The sequence below is a fragment of the Scomber japonicus genome, chromosome 15, assembly GCF_027409825.1.
Source record: "Scomber japonicus isolate fScoJap1 chromosome 15, fScoJap1.pri, whole genome shotgun sequence".
Taxonomy (NCBI): Eukaryota; Metazoa; Chordata; class Actinopteri; order Scombriformes; family Scombridae; genus Scomber; species Scomber japonicus.
In genome coordinates, this window is record NC_070592.1 from 8,612,593 (window position 1) to 8,628,927 (window position 16,335).

At 42.6% G+C, this 16,335-nt stretch overlaps 1 protein-coding gene across 2 annotated transcripts in view; it reads left to right on the top strand.

Annotated features, from left to right (window-relative positions):
• Positions 1-16,335, top strand: part of rbms3 (RNA binding motif, single stranded interacting protein) — a 195,390-nt gene that overhangs the window by 27,940 nt on the left and 151,115 nt on the right. The window contains exon 2 of one of the 2 annotated variants that reach the window (XM_053334307.1): positions 10,704-10,861. In XM_053334307.1, the coding sequence (XP_053190282.1) occupies positions 10,704-10,861 (158 nt within the window). The remainder of the gene's footprint in view (positions 1-10,703; positions 10,862-16,335) is intronic. The other variant, XM_053334308.1, reaches the window with a different exon arrangement.

Below are 16,335 nucleotides of genomic sequence, written 5' to 3' on the forward strand. Positions count from 1 at the left end.
ACAGCGACTGGTGTTTAGTGCCAGTATTTAGTCTGGCAATTGCCAGAGACGCTTCAGTGAGTATATTCCTTGGGGGCCAAAAGTGACATTCCAGACTCAGTGCAAATACGTACTTTGCATGTGAAAGAAACGGAATATTCAAAGTGAGGAGGATGTGTGTTCTCTCCTGTGCATATTTCTTTACCTATCTGCATTTTAGTGAGTTTATTTTTTCATCTTTATGTTTGTGCAAAGTGTGTTTTTACTGATTTTATTAATGAGTATATTGCCTTCATATTTTGTGTGTGTGTGCTGCTTTGTTTTAGATTATCTGTTTGTTTTTCCACTATATATATATGTGTGTGTGTGTGTGTGTGTGTGTGTGTGTGTGTGTGTGTGTGTGTGTGTGTGTGTGTGTGTGTGTGTGTGTGTGTGTGTGTGTGTGTGGTGATCCACCTGTTCGTAAATGATAGTGTCTATGTGTGTGTGTGTGTGTTTCCCCCTCTGTGTGTGTACATTATCACAGATTTATAAGCATCAAAAGTGAAGAAGAACTGAATTTCTCCACTGGCTCTCATCAGCATATAAGACATATACACACATATATACACACATACACACACATATACACACAACAAAGTGCAGAAAAATCTCCAGCTACATGCACATCTGGTAGGATGCTCACTGTCAGCACAGAGTTTATTAGAGATGCATCTCAGTTATGGGCCTTCGACAAGCATCAAATTCATAATATGATACAACAACATCTTTATACTGCAGTAAAACCACATGCTGCAACACAAATCAAAGGGGAAGCCTCATCTCAAACACCTGTGACAATATCTACATTTCAAATAGATCAAAAAACAACCATATGAAAACCAGATATATATATATATATTTAAATAAAAGGTTGAAGGTAATGCCTTAGTATTAGACTACTTTTCATTTCCTCAGTAGCAATTGTTTCTGTCCTTCATGCCTTTATAATATACTTATGAATTATTTAAGTTTGTCATATGATTTTTCTTCTTTCTTTAAGGTTATAAAGCTATTTCCACTTTGAATATGAGACTTAGACTGGTTATTGCCTGATCTGCCTCCTCTATCCCCTATTTGAACTGATGAAATATTTCATACCTGTTCCACCTTTCATTCATTTGTTTTCTACGGATTCATAAAAAATATGATACTGTTTAGTTTATCATTATTTGATAGAAACTTCAAATTAATTTTAGATTTGGCTCTTCTTTTTATTGGCTGTACTTGTGGCAGCCTGTAGCTTTAGTATGAAGACGATGATGTTTTTTATATTGTGGATTTGATGCCTCACACAGGTCACTGATCAAAACATCACATCTGTAATAAACTGCCAGTGATGTGTGGGAATTCAACCTTTGCTTAATACACACAAAACACATCATGTATAGAGACGTACAGCCTGTGTGACATACTACTGAGCACTTGTCTTAGGTTTGTAAAATATACTCTGTATGACTCCGCTATTTGTACAAGCAATGTTAACATCACTATGCAAACATTACATAGCACCTTTTAACATATGGCCGCCGCAACACTGTCAAACCGAGGTTAGTGTCAGGCAGTAACTCATGGGCTTGGCTGTTGGGGACCTTTTGAGCCTCTTTGCCGCTCCTGCACCAATTACGGCCTTATTTATGAATTTGAGCACAGTTGACCTTCTGGAAGAGGAGACGTAAATTTGTTTGTCTGGAGAACGGCGTAACGAATGGCATTCTGCGACAGCTCAAGCTTACTCTCGATCAATCTGTCCCCTATCTCTCTTTCTCTCTCTCTCTCTCTCTCTCTCTCTCTCTCTCTCTCTTGCTGTCCCTCTCTCTCACCCTCTGGCGTTCTCCACATATCTGCAATAACTCTTATCAACTGGTCAGCTATCTAGTTGCTCATTTAGCAGCGGAAGCCAGCCAATAAGTTGATCGTCTTGGACCACCAGACAAAAGGCCAGGAACTAGCATTTCAGATGTATATTTGAGACTTTGACTTAGAGAGAAAGGAGGAAAGAGACTCAGAGTTGTGTGTCTGTCATTCACTCTTTTCCTCTCTCTTTTTCTCGGTCCTGTATGCAGCCTGTGAGAACATTTCAGGGCAGGATGCCAGGCCATGTGCGTGACTAGATTGGTAGACATTTGTCTCAGTAAGAGACAGGTCACACTGAAAAGAGCCTAACCCGTTCTCTCTCCTCCCTTTTCCACATCTCTTCCACAGTCCTCTGTTTGTGCTTCCACTTCCTGTGAAAAACATAACTGACTCCTGAAGAATGTGCCCAATTAGAGACGCAGAGTGAGAGTGAGTGTGTGTGTGTGTGTGTGTGTGTGTGTGTGTGTGTGTGTGTGTGTGTGTGTGTGTGTGTGTGTGTGTGTGTGTGTTTGGGGGGGGTTGATCTCACTGTGACTGCTGCTTTCTTTCTCATATCTGGCAGGATAATGTTCAAATGGCTCAAATGTACTGAAATACAAGGGCAAAGCTCAGTCTAGTAATGGGACACAACACGGTTATTGACATGTCTCCTGTTCGTTGTCTTTTTTAATTAAAAGTAAATAAACTTTAATTGGCCTTGGCAGCATGTTCAAACAATGACCACATTAGCTGAAATTATAAACCAATAACCTAATTATTTTAGAAAAAAGCCGAATTAGCTGAACATTTTCTGCTTCCACTATCTGAAATAAAGGGACTTCTTCTCCTTTTTCTGTTTTATATCATTGTTTTATAGTGAATGATTAATTGAGCAATTCAACTTTTCCATTTGCCAGACCTGTCAGCTGAAAATTGTGGGATTTGTTTAAATTAGTGATCCAGAGATCAATCTGTTACCGTTATTTTATGGCCCATAACTGCAGTCTATCAGTGGGTTTATTTCTGAGAGAATGGGCGCCAATGTGTGTCCAACTGGAAACCAAAAGTTTAGAATGTTCTCTTCCTTTCTTTTTTCTACACTCTTTATCTTTCTCTGTCTTTCCCTTACTTGCTCTGTCCTTAAATGAGTGTCTCTGTCCTCCCACTCTCTCGCTCCATCTATCCCGCAGTCTCTACTCCCACACTGGCTAGCTTGCAAACAGACCCAGCTGGCCATAATGATGACAAATCAGCCCAAATATTTATGTCCATTGAGTTTCACTTTGGCTCTGCCCACTGCTCACCCGCTGCTCTTTCTTTTTTCTTTTTTTTCCTTTTTTTTTACGGATCCCTCTGCGGCGGTCATCGCAACTCACGGCCAAACCGTCGTAATCGCTCTCCACAAACACACTTCATCCTCGGTTATGTCACCTAAACACCGGTTGACTGTTAGTGTCTGCAGAGAACCAAGTTTATGGTTGCCAAAGGACCGGTATAAACATGGAGGCTAGCTACGGTTTGCTCATGTACATTTATGTGCGGGCCCGATGACCAACCTGTTCTGTATATGCAACATGCGCTTTATCTTCCCAAGGAAAGGAAATGGGTGTTTGTTTCGGGTGCTACCCACCATGCAGACATTAAACAAGGATCTGAGGTGATGGATGACCTTACTGAGAGTTTTAGATGTAAGGAAAATGCAGGAAATGGACTCTTGAACTGTTTGAATAGTTTGTTACTGTGAAAATCAATAACTAGAAGAGTTGCTGTCAAAAGTGCTTTCTTGGACTTGTAGTTTAAAGTGTTTGATGCATAATACAGTATTTAAACTTTTAAAATATTTATTATTTTTGATTTGATTTGTCAAATACATCAGCTGATTTGTCTGATGGGAATAGTCTTTGGCTTAGCTCCAAGGGCAGACTGTGAGATGCAACCATTATCCTGCTATCTTTCACCCTTCCTCCATATTTCATGTTGTACATTGTTTTCAAGTCAGGTATAAATAATTGTATGTGTTGCAATAACTCTAATAAGCTTTAAAAGACGGATGACTAATCAACTTTACAATGAGTTTCTTTCATTATGAATTCATCATTATGATATGACAACCTCCTTCTTTTTTGCCTTCACCCTGTCCTTAAAAGTTCCCTTTCCAGTTGTAAGCAGAGGAAGGTGAATCCTTATTAAAAAGAAAATAATCTCTTAGATTGTATACTTGCCTTCGTGACTAATTATTGATCCCACAGTACTTCTCAGGAAGTGAGTACCAATTAACTTCTTGCAAAGTGTAAATAAATGAAGCAGCTAAAGAAAGTGCATTCCAAAAATCACTGTATATCTAATTCTTATTCCAGCACTGTGCTACCTCTGGATAGTAACTTAGTAGAATCAAGCTTCATTATTTAAGAAGTTATATTACTGTCTAAGTGAAATGCACCATTTCCTATTGATGAATTATGAAATGATTCTTTTCAGACCTGCAGTACTTCCCCGTCTTGTCACTCCCTTACAGCTAAAACAGATTCCTCAGTGTTTTTAAGCAGTGATGCTACATAAAGCATCCCTTGTTTACCTCCATAGCTCTTGTCCTCTCTGTCAGATAACATATATGCATCCTATCTCTCACCCCCGGGGAAATGTATTGCCTCTATTTTAACTCCAGGGCTCTGTATCCATACACATGGGTCCTGACATGGAACACAACATCCCGCTCTTATCTGCTCCAAAGGAAAAGCTAGAGGAAGGGGGCCAGTGAGGGGAAAGGGAAAAAAAAAAGAAAAGAGTAATAAGAAAGGAAGTTAGGGAATGAGAAAACAATATCAGGCAATAAATAAAGGCAAGAGAGAGAAGCAAGAGCAGAGAAAGAGCTCCATCTCCTGCTTTGAGAGAAATTGTAGATGAACTAATCAGCATATTTAAAATTAGCCCCCTACGTCATTGTCCACAGCTATGCTTGTTTAAAAGCATCACAGATCCCTGAGCTTTTTGTTGGGCAGTGAGGAAGGACGCCTTCAGGCAAACTGTAAGCCCAGAGACAATCAGACCATCAAAATGACTCTCTTTCTCTTTCTTTCTCATGCACTCTTCTGCTATATTTCCTTTGTTTCATCCTTGCTTTCTGTTTTGACTGTTCTTAGGTTTTTGGCTTCAACACTTTCGTACCTTCCATTTTTCTTCCTCTCATGCTTGTTCTTTCCTCCTGTACTCTCGCCATGCCCACGCACACACAGAGCTCTCAGTCTTCCCTATTAGGATACATTTGGCTGTAGAATCAGCTGTGTTGCATTCCCAGGTGAGTTGGGGATGATTTGCTATTCACTCCTCTGGCTATGGGTTTACCTCGACAGACACGCACAAAAAGAGAAGGAGAGAGGCATGAAAACAAGAGGCAAAAAGGAGAAGAGGCAATAGCTCTCTTTCGCCTGTCTTTTGGTGTCCCTCCCTCTTCGTTTCGGCATTGAGATGCGGCCGCTGTTCTCAAAACACATGTTTAAGGGCTAAAGGTTTGGAAGCAGCTATCCAGGATGGATGGGGGATTTGTGTTCCTCCCGCGCTTAGAGGCTGCTGTGAATGCAGCCGACCGCCGAGCTAGCTGTTAGTTCTGGCAGTTTGGAAGGGATGCCTCTGGGAATATGCTTGTCTTTAAGAGTCTTTGCAGAGACTTTGCCAGCATGAATTAATGGAGGATGAGCTGAGAGGCTTTTTTCTTCAATTTAAGGAGACTGCTTGTCATTTTTTGTGGCAGGTTTTTGTGTGTCTACGCCTGACTCGAGTGACTCATCGAACACAAACACACAAACACACCGAGCGGGGAAATACGCACACACACACACACATGAAAACGCACTCACACACACAGGCGCGCCCTCCTGCACGGTGACAGCTGATCTTGAGTAGTGGTGTCCTGGCCGTGGGGGGTTTGGGCTGGGTTGGGTCGGTCGACTCATATTGACAGCGTGGCCTTGCCTGGCCCTGTGCCAGTGTTAAGCTAGCTCTCGCTGGCTGCTCTGGCCTCCTATAAATCAGGGCCAATTACCACGCTGGTGCACAGTCGCCTCTCTTCCAGTCACAGCCCTGCCCTGCAGAGTGCAGGGAGGATGGGAGAAAGGCAGGGAAGGGAACATCCCTGATCTCATTCTAATTACCACCGTGGCTACCCTCCTCTCTGTTTGGTAAACCTTGTGAACACGTATAGTGCGTTTTCACATTCTTGAGAGGAATAACTTACCACCTTATGCAAAAATATAATCATTTGAAAAACTGGATAATGAGCTTTCTTGATGCCATTTAGGTGGTTTCTGCAGAGATGTCCTTGTCAAAGAAACACTGCTTACATTTAGATGTGTACTGCAATTGTAGTCACAGTTACTTTTTCTTATATAGCCTTCATCTATCATAATTTATTTTTTCTTGCACACATAAGTACACACCATACATAAAGAATATATTGTGGTACTGTAAATATGTTAACATGCAAATAGGACAACAGCTTTAGAAGTGCATATTAATCTCAGTGACAGAAAAAAGTAAAAAAAAAAAAAAAAAAAAGAAGTGTGTTGTCCATGTGTGGGTTTGTGAATATGCAGCGCAGCGCCGTGCCGTATGCCCCCAGCCTATGTAACGTACCCAAGATTTATCATCCTCACTTAATATACTCATAAACATTCCCTAGCATGTCACGAAGGCTGTGAACCCCCCTGCACGGCTGGCTCAGTAAATTGGGCCTGTGTAAACCATTCTGCCCGTCTAAAATACAGTGCGGCAAATTGAAATCCCCAGTAAGCCTCTGTAGCAGCATGTCACAGCTGGGTAGGGAGGAGAGAGAATGGAGGTTTTTCTCATTTACCACCTGGAGGTTTTTGAAGTGTCATAACCAGCTATTCTCCCGCACTCTCTTTCTCCTCTCTCTATCTGTTTTTAACGCTTTCCATGTTGTTGTTTTTTTTCCTTATCCCCCCCCGCCCTCTCCCTCTCCTTCTATCTCCCATTCCCCTCCCTCTCTAGCTGAAATACCCTTTGTCAAGTGCTGTATTCAATCCTCATCATTCTGACGTATGAGGCCTATTTATTATTTTATATTTGAGGAGCCTGATCTAACAGGCTGACAGGGTGAGGGTAAACAGCAGTCACGGAACCATCCGGAAAGAGAGACAAGCTCGGTTATTAACCTCCAGTGGGGAGACCAGAGGAAGCCAAGGAAGAATTTGATTTAACACAAAAAAGGGGGAAATATTTTTGGTGTGTGTGTGTGTGTGTGTGTGTGTGTGTGTGTGTGTGTGTGTGTTTGCGTGATGTAGCAACAGCAACTTGTGTGGTGGTTAATTTCCATCCCACGCTTGTACAAGTTCACTTACATTCCCCAACACGTGTATACATGCGCTACACACACACACAACTACAACAGTACACTGGACGAAATCCAATAATACAGCCTTTTTTTTTCAAAAACTGGAGGTGTCACCACATATCTGGTTGCTTATCAGCTCTCGACCATTTTCCTTACATACCTAGAGGTTTTGCATTCCTCAAAAGTGGAAACTCCCTTCACACGTTTGCTGGGAAAAACATAAAAATGAAACTCTCGACTATTTAATCCTTAAGAGTTCGACATTGAACTCATTCACCCCGTCCCACTGGCCACCCAACGGTCGCTCTCTAAGACCTTCGGCACCCATTCCATTCTTCATCCCAGGGGACTCTTCGGGCCTTTTTCTTTCCCCTTGGATAACCTCGAGCTCCTCCTGTAAGTATATTAATGGGCTGGTTTTGACCCTCCATGCCTCATTGTGTAAGATTTCAGCTTCTGACCTTAAAAAATGAAAGCAAATCGATAGGGCGGGACACATGAATTCCAAAGCCCAGGATGCAAGCCAAGCTTGGAGCCCAGGGAGGAGAGGGAGGAGAAGGAGGAGGAGGAGGAGGGACGTATTAGTTACTGAAGGGCTAAAACAAAGAAAGAAAGCCTGAGAAGGAGAGAGAGGCTTTCAATTAACCTTCAGCGCTGACAGCAACTCTGTGCAGTGTCTCTTGTTTGTGTGGGTGAATTTGTACGTGTCACGCAGTATGCTAAGTGCTATGTGTATAATTTAAGCTACAGTGAACAAGGAGGAGGGAAAAAAAAGAGGCGAGGGGAGGGGAACATAAGGTGAAAGCCTTGGAGTCAGTCAGAGGCTTGAACTACAGCTGTGCACGTTCCAGTGACTTTGAGTGGGAGAAAGTAACTCCCATGGAGCACTCAAATGATTAAGAGTCCTCTATACTACTGCCACAGCATGCAAACCTGAATGACTAGTTTTTCTTTTTCTTTTTTCTTTTTTTTAGCATTTGCAGCCAAGGCTACCAAAGAAGAATGAGGCACAATAAGCTAGAGGCCCAGGTTGAAGTGGAATTTGTATGTTTTTGTTTGCATGTGATTAGAGCTATAGACTTGATTCTTGACTTGGGCTTTATTGATTTACTTGAGACAAAAAGATTCAGCTCTGAAGGTTTGACCCTCAGAACAATAAAAAGTCAGAAAGCAACAGTGGGCCATGCAAGATCATATAACAACCACATTTGTTTGTTAGGCCTTTAAGGACATTAGTGGTCTCAGCTATGTGAAAAACGCTATTAACACGTTGGAAAACTGTTCAAATATTCAGGGATTTCAGTCAGTTTTCAGAGACAGGACGATCAAGTCCACTTTATTAATATATCCCCAAATCACAAATGTGCCTGTAATTGCTCTACAGTTTATCCAACATATGACAGGCTCTATTTTTAGACTCTTGGCTTGGATGAGGAGAGGAAACCTCCCCCTAAACACTCCAAGGAAACCTCAGGAAGACTAGCAGAGGAAGGATTAAGGATGTACAGGCATGCAATAAATGTGGTAATAATAGTAAAATTACAGTATTGGGTAGATAGACTTGCATCCTTACTTATAGATAATTCAGATACTCGAGAGTGGACTTGGAGTTTCCCCTAAAGCTTAAGCTGTGGTGGTGATGTGTGTAGAGTTCACTGCACATGGCTGTGCTGGCCTCCATGTGAAAAAGTTATTTCTGTTATCACTTGACGTGTGTGTGAGTGTGTGTGTGTGCAGAACTTAACGTGTATACAGTGTGTGTGTGTGCAGAACTTAACGTGTATATACAGTGTGTGTATGTGTGTGTGTGTGTCCAGCACAGCGAGTGGCTGCCCATCAGTTCCACTTAGCTCAGCGTGGTAATTGGCCGTCCATTGATGGACGTGGCTCCCTCTTCACGCTCCAGGGACCCCGGCTCTTTGTCTGAGGAGTGGGAGGCGACACGCTGGCATGGCACACACGCTTAAAATAGCGCATCAAATCAGCCATGCTCCGGCAGCCACTGCTAACGTGTGGGGTAGAATGGAGGGCTAATGGTGTGTGTGTTTATGTGCGTGTTTAACTGTGTGTGTGTGTGTGTGTGTGTGTGTGTGTGTGTGTTTACAGCGTGGTATGAGGTACAGAGGTTCTCTCTGGGGAGGATAAGGGGTTAACATGGTTAACTTGAGCTAGTGGTGGTATTTAGTCATGTTCCCATCTCTCTCCTACCATTTTTTTTTCTTCCATCTCTTCCATCCATCACTCACTTACTTTATTGCAGTGTGCATCGCCTCTTTCTCTCTCCTCTCTTCCCTCTTTGCTCGCTCTCTTCAAGTGCTTTTCTCCCTCTCTCTGTTTCTCTTTCCGCTCATGCCCACAGGGTCCCGGTTCTCTCTCTCTGTCACGATGTGCAGTGTCCCTGCAATAGAGATATAAATGGGCTGTGAGCAGGGGGCCCTGACTCCTATACCATAAATCTACACTAACAGCACAACAGCCACATGAGGAGAGCAGGGGAGGTGTGGGAGAAAAAGACTGGGAGGGAGTGACATATTTTATACATTTTGATTACATATTTGAAAATAGAGATTATACCCCAAAAAAAAAGAAGAAGATGTTTACATTGAGGTGTTTATGAAATAGTCTGGAGAGGATTACTGCATCAAGATATCACACCCTTGGAGGTGTAAATTGTTTTACAGTATAATGAAATTGCTTTTTAGAGTATGAATAGTAAGCAGGAAGTTGCCATCATTTAAAACTGTTATAAGCTGCTGGAAGCCTCATGAACCTTAATTTGAAAATCTCCTCAGTGAAATGTTCATTTAAATTAAAAATGTAGAAAAGTTTGCACTCTAGTCTCCAGGCCCCCGTGTAGAAAAAAAGCCTTTACTCTGACAAAGAGCTTCTTTAACTTCAGATCTTATTTACCACTGTATACTGTAAAAAGGTGACAAAAAACTTATATAAATTGGGGGAAGGAGAATTTTATGGTTTAGATCATAACTCGCACACTGTATAACTCCACAGGCAACCAGATCATTAACAATTGCCAATCAGAAGGTTAATGAAATGCAGAATGAACACACATGAAGAGCATTTTTGAGTTTTTTTTTTTTTTTTGTTTGGCATTGTGCACACCTTTTTTTCTCCACATGAAAAAGCTTCCCCCCCCCCACACTGTATTCTCATTATTTGAGACTGAGGTTAGATGTTTGTTTTCTTGAGATTTTACTCATTAATATCCACTGCTGTGTTTTCATTTCATAGTGACCCTGATCTTATTGCCTCTCTGCCTCACAGCTGTCCTAAAAATGTCTGCTCTCATAATTGCAGTGACATTGAACTGGTTGTGTCTGCTGTTTCTGTAAAAGATATATATTTGCTACTTCCTGCACATTGCCTTCGGCTGTCATGAACATTTTAGCTCTTGTTTTTTTTTTCCACACCTCACCACCCACTGTTTACTGTATAGCCTTAGTTTTTTTTGTTAAGTCTTTTCTCTCCCTTCTTTTCCCAGCAGCCCTATGCTCCACCCCCTCATCCCATGGCTCCTCCCAGCCCCAGCACCAACAGCTGCAGCCAGGGAGGGGCAGAGCAGCTGAGTAAGACCAACCTGTATATCCGAGGCCTGCCACCTGGGACCACCGACCAGGACCTCATCAAGCTCTGCCAACCGTAAGTACTGGGAATAGGGATGTACATCTCCATCACTGAGGCTGATGCAATATGCAACCTAATGCATTGCCAACTAGCCGGTAAATTAAAGCAACTACCAGTGTAACTCAACACGATGTTATTCAACATGATGCAATTTGACATGATGTAAAAGAATCATGCTATAAAATTCAATATGATACAAAGTTTGATTTTATTTTTAATCATACAGAACTAATCATTAACCCTCATGTTGTCCTCCCGGGTCAAACTGACCCCGCCTCTTTTGACTGTTCCTTCTTTCCTTCCTTCCTCCCTCTTTCTTTAATTTTTCCTTTGTTCTTCACCTCCTTCCATACTTCTTTCCTCATTTCCTTCCTTCCTCCCTCCCTCCCTTCCTTCCTCCTTTCCTCCCTCCCTCCTTGCTCCTTTCCTTCTGTCCTTCCTCCCTCCCTCCCTCCTTACTCCTTTCCTTGCTCCCTCCCTCCTTGCTTACTCCTTTCCTTCCTTCCAACCTTCCTCCCTCCCTCCCTCCCTCCTTCCCTCCCTCCCTACTTACTCCTTCCTTCCTTCCCTCCTTCCATCCTTGACCTGAGGACAACAGGAGGGTTAACTATAAAACTGTAATTTTAATGTACATATTTGTTTCTGTGCATATTCTCTGTGACCCAAACAATAACTGTAAAAATATCTTTATTATCAATAATAACTTGTGGAACAGTAATCCTAGAGCAGAAGTTCCACAGGGAAAGTTTGGGCAGCGCACCACTTTGCTGTAGTTTGCTTGCACTCACTACCAAAGCTATTTAGAGAGGAGTAATTCATCTAAATATCAAATATTTGGTCATATTTCTAAATAATAAATATACAGGGCCTCTACTAATAATAATTATATATAAAATGAAATAAAATGTATAAATAAATGGATTTTACCCATGCAAAGATGTTTAAACAAGACATTTGCATGGTGAACATTAATGCCGCTACACTGCTGTGAGTCGGTGAGTCTTCCCATCCCTAACTTGGAGCCACTCCAGTTAAATACAGAGGTTACACTCCCACATGAAACCACTTATGAAACCTGATCTTTTTTCTTTTTCTTTTGTGTCATTATGAGGTTCCTTTGATCATGTCTAATTGCTGGAATTTGCAGTACATGACATACACTACATACTTCTACATACTTTTCTATCTCCATCCCCCCAGCTCATAATGTTAGTAGAGCCTATTTAAATGTCAGCAGCTTTGATGAATTTAATGTGGAAAATGTAAGTTTCCATGTTTATCTTTCCATTCTGTCTATCCCATGTCAATGTAAACTTTCAGATACAAATAACTTTATCCTACTTCTTGGCGGGTTATATTGTAAATAATAGCATACAATGATTATGGGCAAAATGCCAAATCTATTCTTAATGCATGGAAGTACTAAATTAATCATCTTTAGGAGCATTTAATGGCTCAAATATCTTCAGTTGAAAATGATAAAGATGTTTTATGTAGAGGGATAAACTTTTATAACAATCCAAACAAGCTGAATGGGGAGATAAGCCTGACAAGATCATATTTCAGTAACTAACTAAATAACCAGCTGTGTTAGAGGATGTTCCATTTAGACAAGATGGAATTTGTGTTTGGAAACAGTGACGATTTTTTTTGGGGGGGTCGCTGTTGCAATCAAAACATGAATCTAACAACTACATCAAATGTCAGTCAATACATTCGTCCACCTGGCTACAGTACTAAATACCCCCAAACATACTATTCTACTTCTTCTTTTTTTTGCATACTGTGTTCTATATTGCATTTACTGGGCCGACGTGACTCATGCTGTATATATAGATATTTTATTTTGGAAATGACACCGCAGCATGGCAGACAAGCATTGCTGTATATACACGTATAATGTAATAAAGCTCCTAAATGCCAAACTGATCAAGCTAAAAAGCTCACCTCAGAGAAGAAAATTACAGGCATGAAAAAGGTCCATGTACAATACCCTGCACACCCCATTAAACTGCTACCAACTGAGTGTATTTTAGTGACACACACACAAAGGTACTCATAAAGCTCTGCCAAATGTTCTTGATAGAGAAAACACACACGCACTCACACACACACACCCTCACACACGCTCATACACACACACCTGCCTGCTCAATAAGACCTAATACAGCTTAGATTAGACCACCTCCCCCAGGAATCACAGACCAAGACCTCATCAAGCTGTAACACACAGTCACAGGGGCTTTCTTTTTCTCTATGTCTCTGTCTCTCTCTCTCTCTCTCTCCCTCCATCACACACACACACACACACACACACAGACACACACACACGCAGACACAAGCAGCTTTGTTCGGCTCCATTAGGCCCTTTCACGTCTAAAATGGTGAAAAGGGGGTCAAGATCATTAATGGAGACAAGGCCAGCAGATTGTGAAATACAGGCCATGAGCAAGTCTGTCTGGTTGCATAACCTTTTCTTGGCCATATTTCCAGAAATGTCCTGGTCAAACGCAGCCAATTATTCAATGATCCTTCGGAGACGGGAACATGCTGTCCAGTATATTTGGTAATGCTCCCAGTAGCCATGTCATAAGTCATGCATTTATTCTTGATACTGACCCATCAAAATTCTTTTAGCCTGAGAGGCCGCCCGATAAGATTTGGAAAAGCACTCAGCGTTTTGACATTGCATATCCCTTGCTTAGCTCTCTCATTCACTCAGTTGTACAGAGTAGGACAGTTTCAATTTCATTTCTAATTCCATATGATCTTGAATATTTTTTAGCATAACGATTCGGAAGGGCAAATCATGTTGAAGCTTATGTAAAATACCCTGGGACTGTGCATGTTTGTGAGTGTCGATTTGCATTCTAATATATAGCTCTTCTCCAGCGTGTTATGGAAAGCTACTGACTCTATCTGTTATTGCTTGGATCTGCCTTGCTGTCCTCTAGTGGTTGTCCTCTTATTCAACTGTTTCCGCTGCTCGTCTCTCTGTCTCTCTGTCTCTCTCTTTTTTTTCTTATATCTCCCATCCTTCCCTCTGTGTGTATCGCCTGTCTAAGAGCCCCCAAGGTTGCCTGAGGTGTGCTGTGCCAGTGAAAATCCAATGCCACTGAAACTTTAATTAGCCAGACCGTGTTTCAGTGGCAGGCGGGTGGCAGCATTCTAGAAAAGGTCATGCAACTGTTCTGCAGTCTGCATCACCCAGGGTCCCCCTCAGGTTTTTTCCCAGATGCCCAGTCCCCCCCTTCCCCCCCCTCCCCTCCCCACCCACCCACCCACTCCAGCACCCAGCACCTCCTCTCCTGGCACTCAGCCCCGCCAGCTCTCCCAAGGATACTCTCTGTTCAATATAAATGCTCGCTAAATGTGGCACGGTATTTTTAGGAAAATGCAAAACTGGGGGAGTTTCAGTCACATTAGCTGGCTATGCAATTTTTCCTCATCAGTATCACGGTCTTGTCTTGCTCTCTCATGACTGTATGTGTATGCGTACTCTTGCACAGATCTTTGTGAGTGCTGGCAGCCCCACGACGAGTCAAAGTTGATTCTTGGGCCTGGGATTGTTGTGTCACACACATTGAACAGCAGCTCTTGCCACCCTGGTTCACCACTATCTCAAAAGTAAACATGCTGCCGCCAATGTGAAGCATTCTTGACAACGGGCCATATCGTAGCTGCTGATTAGAGGCCACCTAAAAGATGCCAAAAAATAAATGCCTTCTACTGTGGTTGTAACCCTGTCCTCATAAACTCCAATTCTTTGTTGCCAAGATCCTGCCGCATTATCAGTAACTCTCTTTCAGGTCCCCTACCCCCATAAAGTTCATAGTTCTTGCTTAGAAAAAAATGTAGTTTCAATTAAAAATAAAATAAATCGTATAATATATGATGTATGTATTTAGCAGCAGGAGTGTAGACCACGGGTATTGTTTTGGGGTGATGCTAGGTTGCATACTCTGTTTCCTAATCGCTGTGTTCATTGTCCAACACCATCAATCTTACAACCCCCTTGAAATAAAGCTTTAGATTTCAGAAAACACAAACATGCTGTTAACAGCAAATGAATTTGTGATTATTTGAGTTACCGCGGTCCAGATTTCTTTCACAACCGGTCAACTTCTTCAACTTCCCTGTGGTCACTGGGAGCAAAAGTAAAGACTGAACAACAACAAAGTTCTCACAGCGGCTGGAGTTACATGCTGAGAGCTGTTGAATGAGTAATTAAATGAATTCAGAGGGTGCTTAATCTTTGTTTTATTCAACTGGCTGGATGTTGGGTTCTCCGCAGCCGTCAACCTGATATATGGACGTAGAGAAGAGGCCAAAGGAGTGGAGAGGGGATTTGTTGGCTGAACACCCAGATAGTGAAAAGCCTTCCTTCCTACTTGCCTGGCCATGAGCGGACGAATGGATGGATGGATGGATGGATGGGTGGATGGGTGGATGGGTGGATGGATAGATGGATACATGGTTGGGTGGATGGGTGGATGGATGGATGGATGGATAGATGGATGGGGATAGAACAGCTGTTTCTGTGAGAAAAATTCCTTGGCCTAACCAGCCAGGTTGAGGCACTGAGCCAACCCCAAACCCAACGCTTGCCCCTTCCAACCCAAAGATGTGTTCAGCCAGCACGTCTAACCCAGCCAACAAAGCCGTACCCCAAAAGACCCCGGAGCAAAGCAGACTTTTTAACCCGTTTCTCCAACTATTTAATTTTGATTAAACATCACCCACATTCTTCTTGTTTGTAATCCACCATTCAGGAGAGGATGCAAGCAGGTTTGTTGGATTGGAAGGTTGAAAGGGAGAAAGAGAGGTAATTCTTTTCTTTCCCTCACACCTGGAATAACAGAGACAAAGCATTTCACATTTTCTGTCCCAGCAGCCCAAATGTATTTTAGGGTCAATCTCAGTCGCTCCTAAACAGAGAACGGAGAAATATCTGGCTGCTGAGTCTCTCTTGAGTTTTGTTCTGGCCACCCCTACGCTCCCCCACCGCTGCCACCACCCCTAAGCAGTCAACCTCAGGGAAACACTGATAACTCAAACTGCCAAAAAAAGCCGAGGACCCTGGAGGTCTCTGCACCCCCCCCCCCCAACTACTCGCTCCCCCTCTTCTCCTTTTTCAACTCTTCCTCTCTCATCATCTCATCTGCCTCCTCTCACCCCTCCCTCTCCTTCTGGTTTCCCTCACCCAATTTCGGTCATGGCCGATCCACAGCTGCGTCCTCAGTCACACTGGCTTTTGCCTCCGTGGCAAGGCCTGATCAAACGAACAGAGAGAGCCAAATCAAGAGCTAATCACCACCAATTGCCTAAATAACCTTTCCCTTGTATGCTGAAAGAATGATGGTGGAGAGGGAGCTGGAAAGGGGGGAGGGAGAGAGGCATGAGGTATGCTAAGTAGTGGAGGTGAAAGGAAGGGAAGGGAGGGGTGACCCTGGGACCACCTGTTTTTATGGAACAGAGGCCCGGGCGCT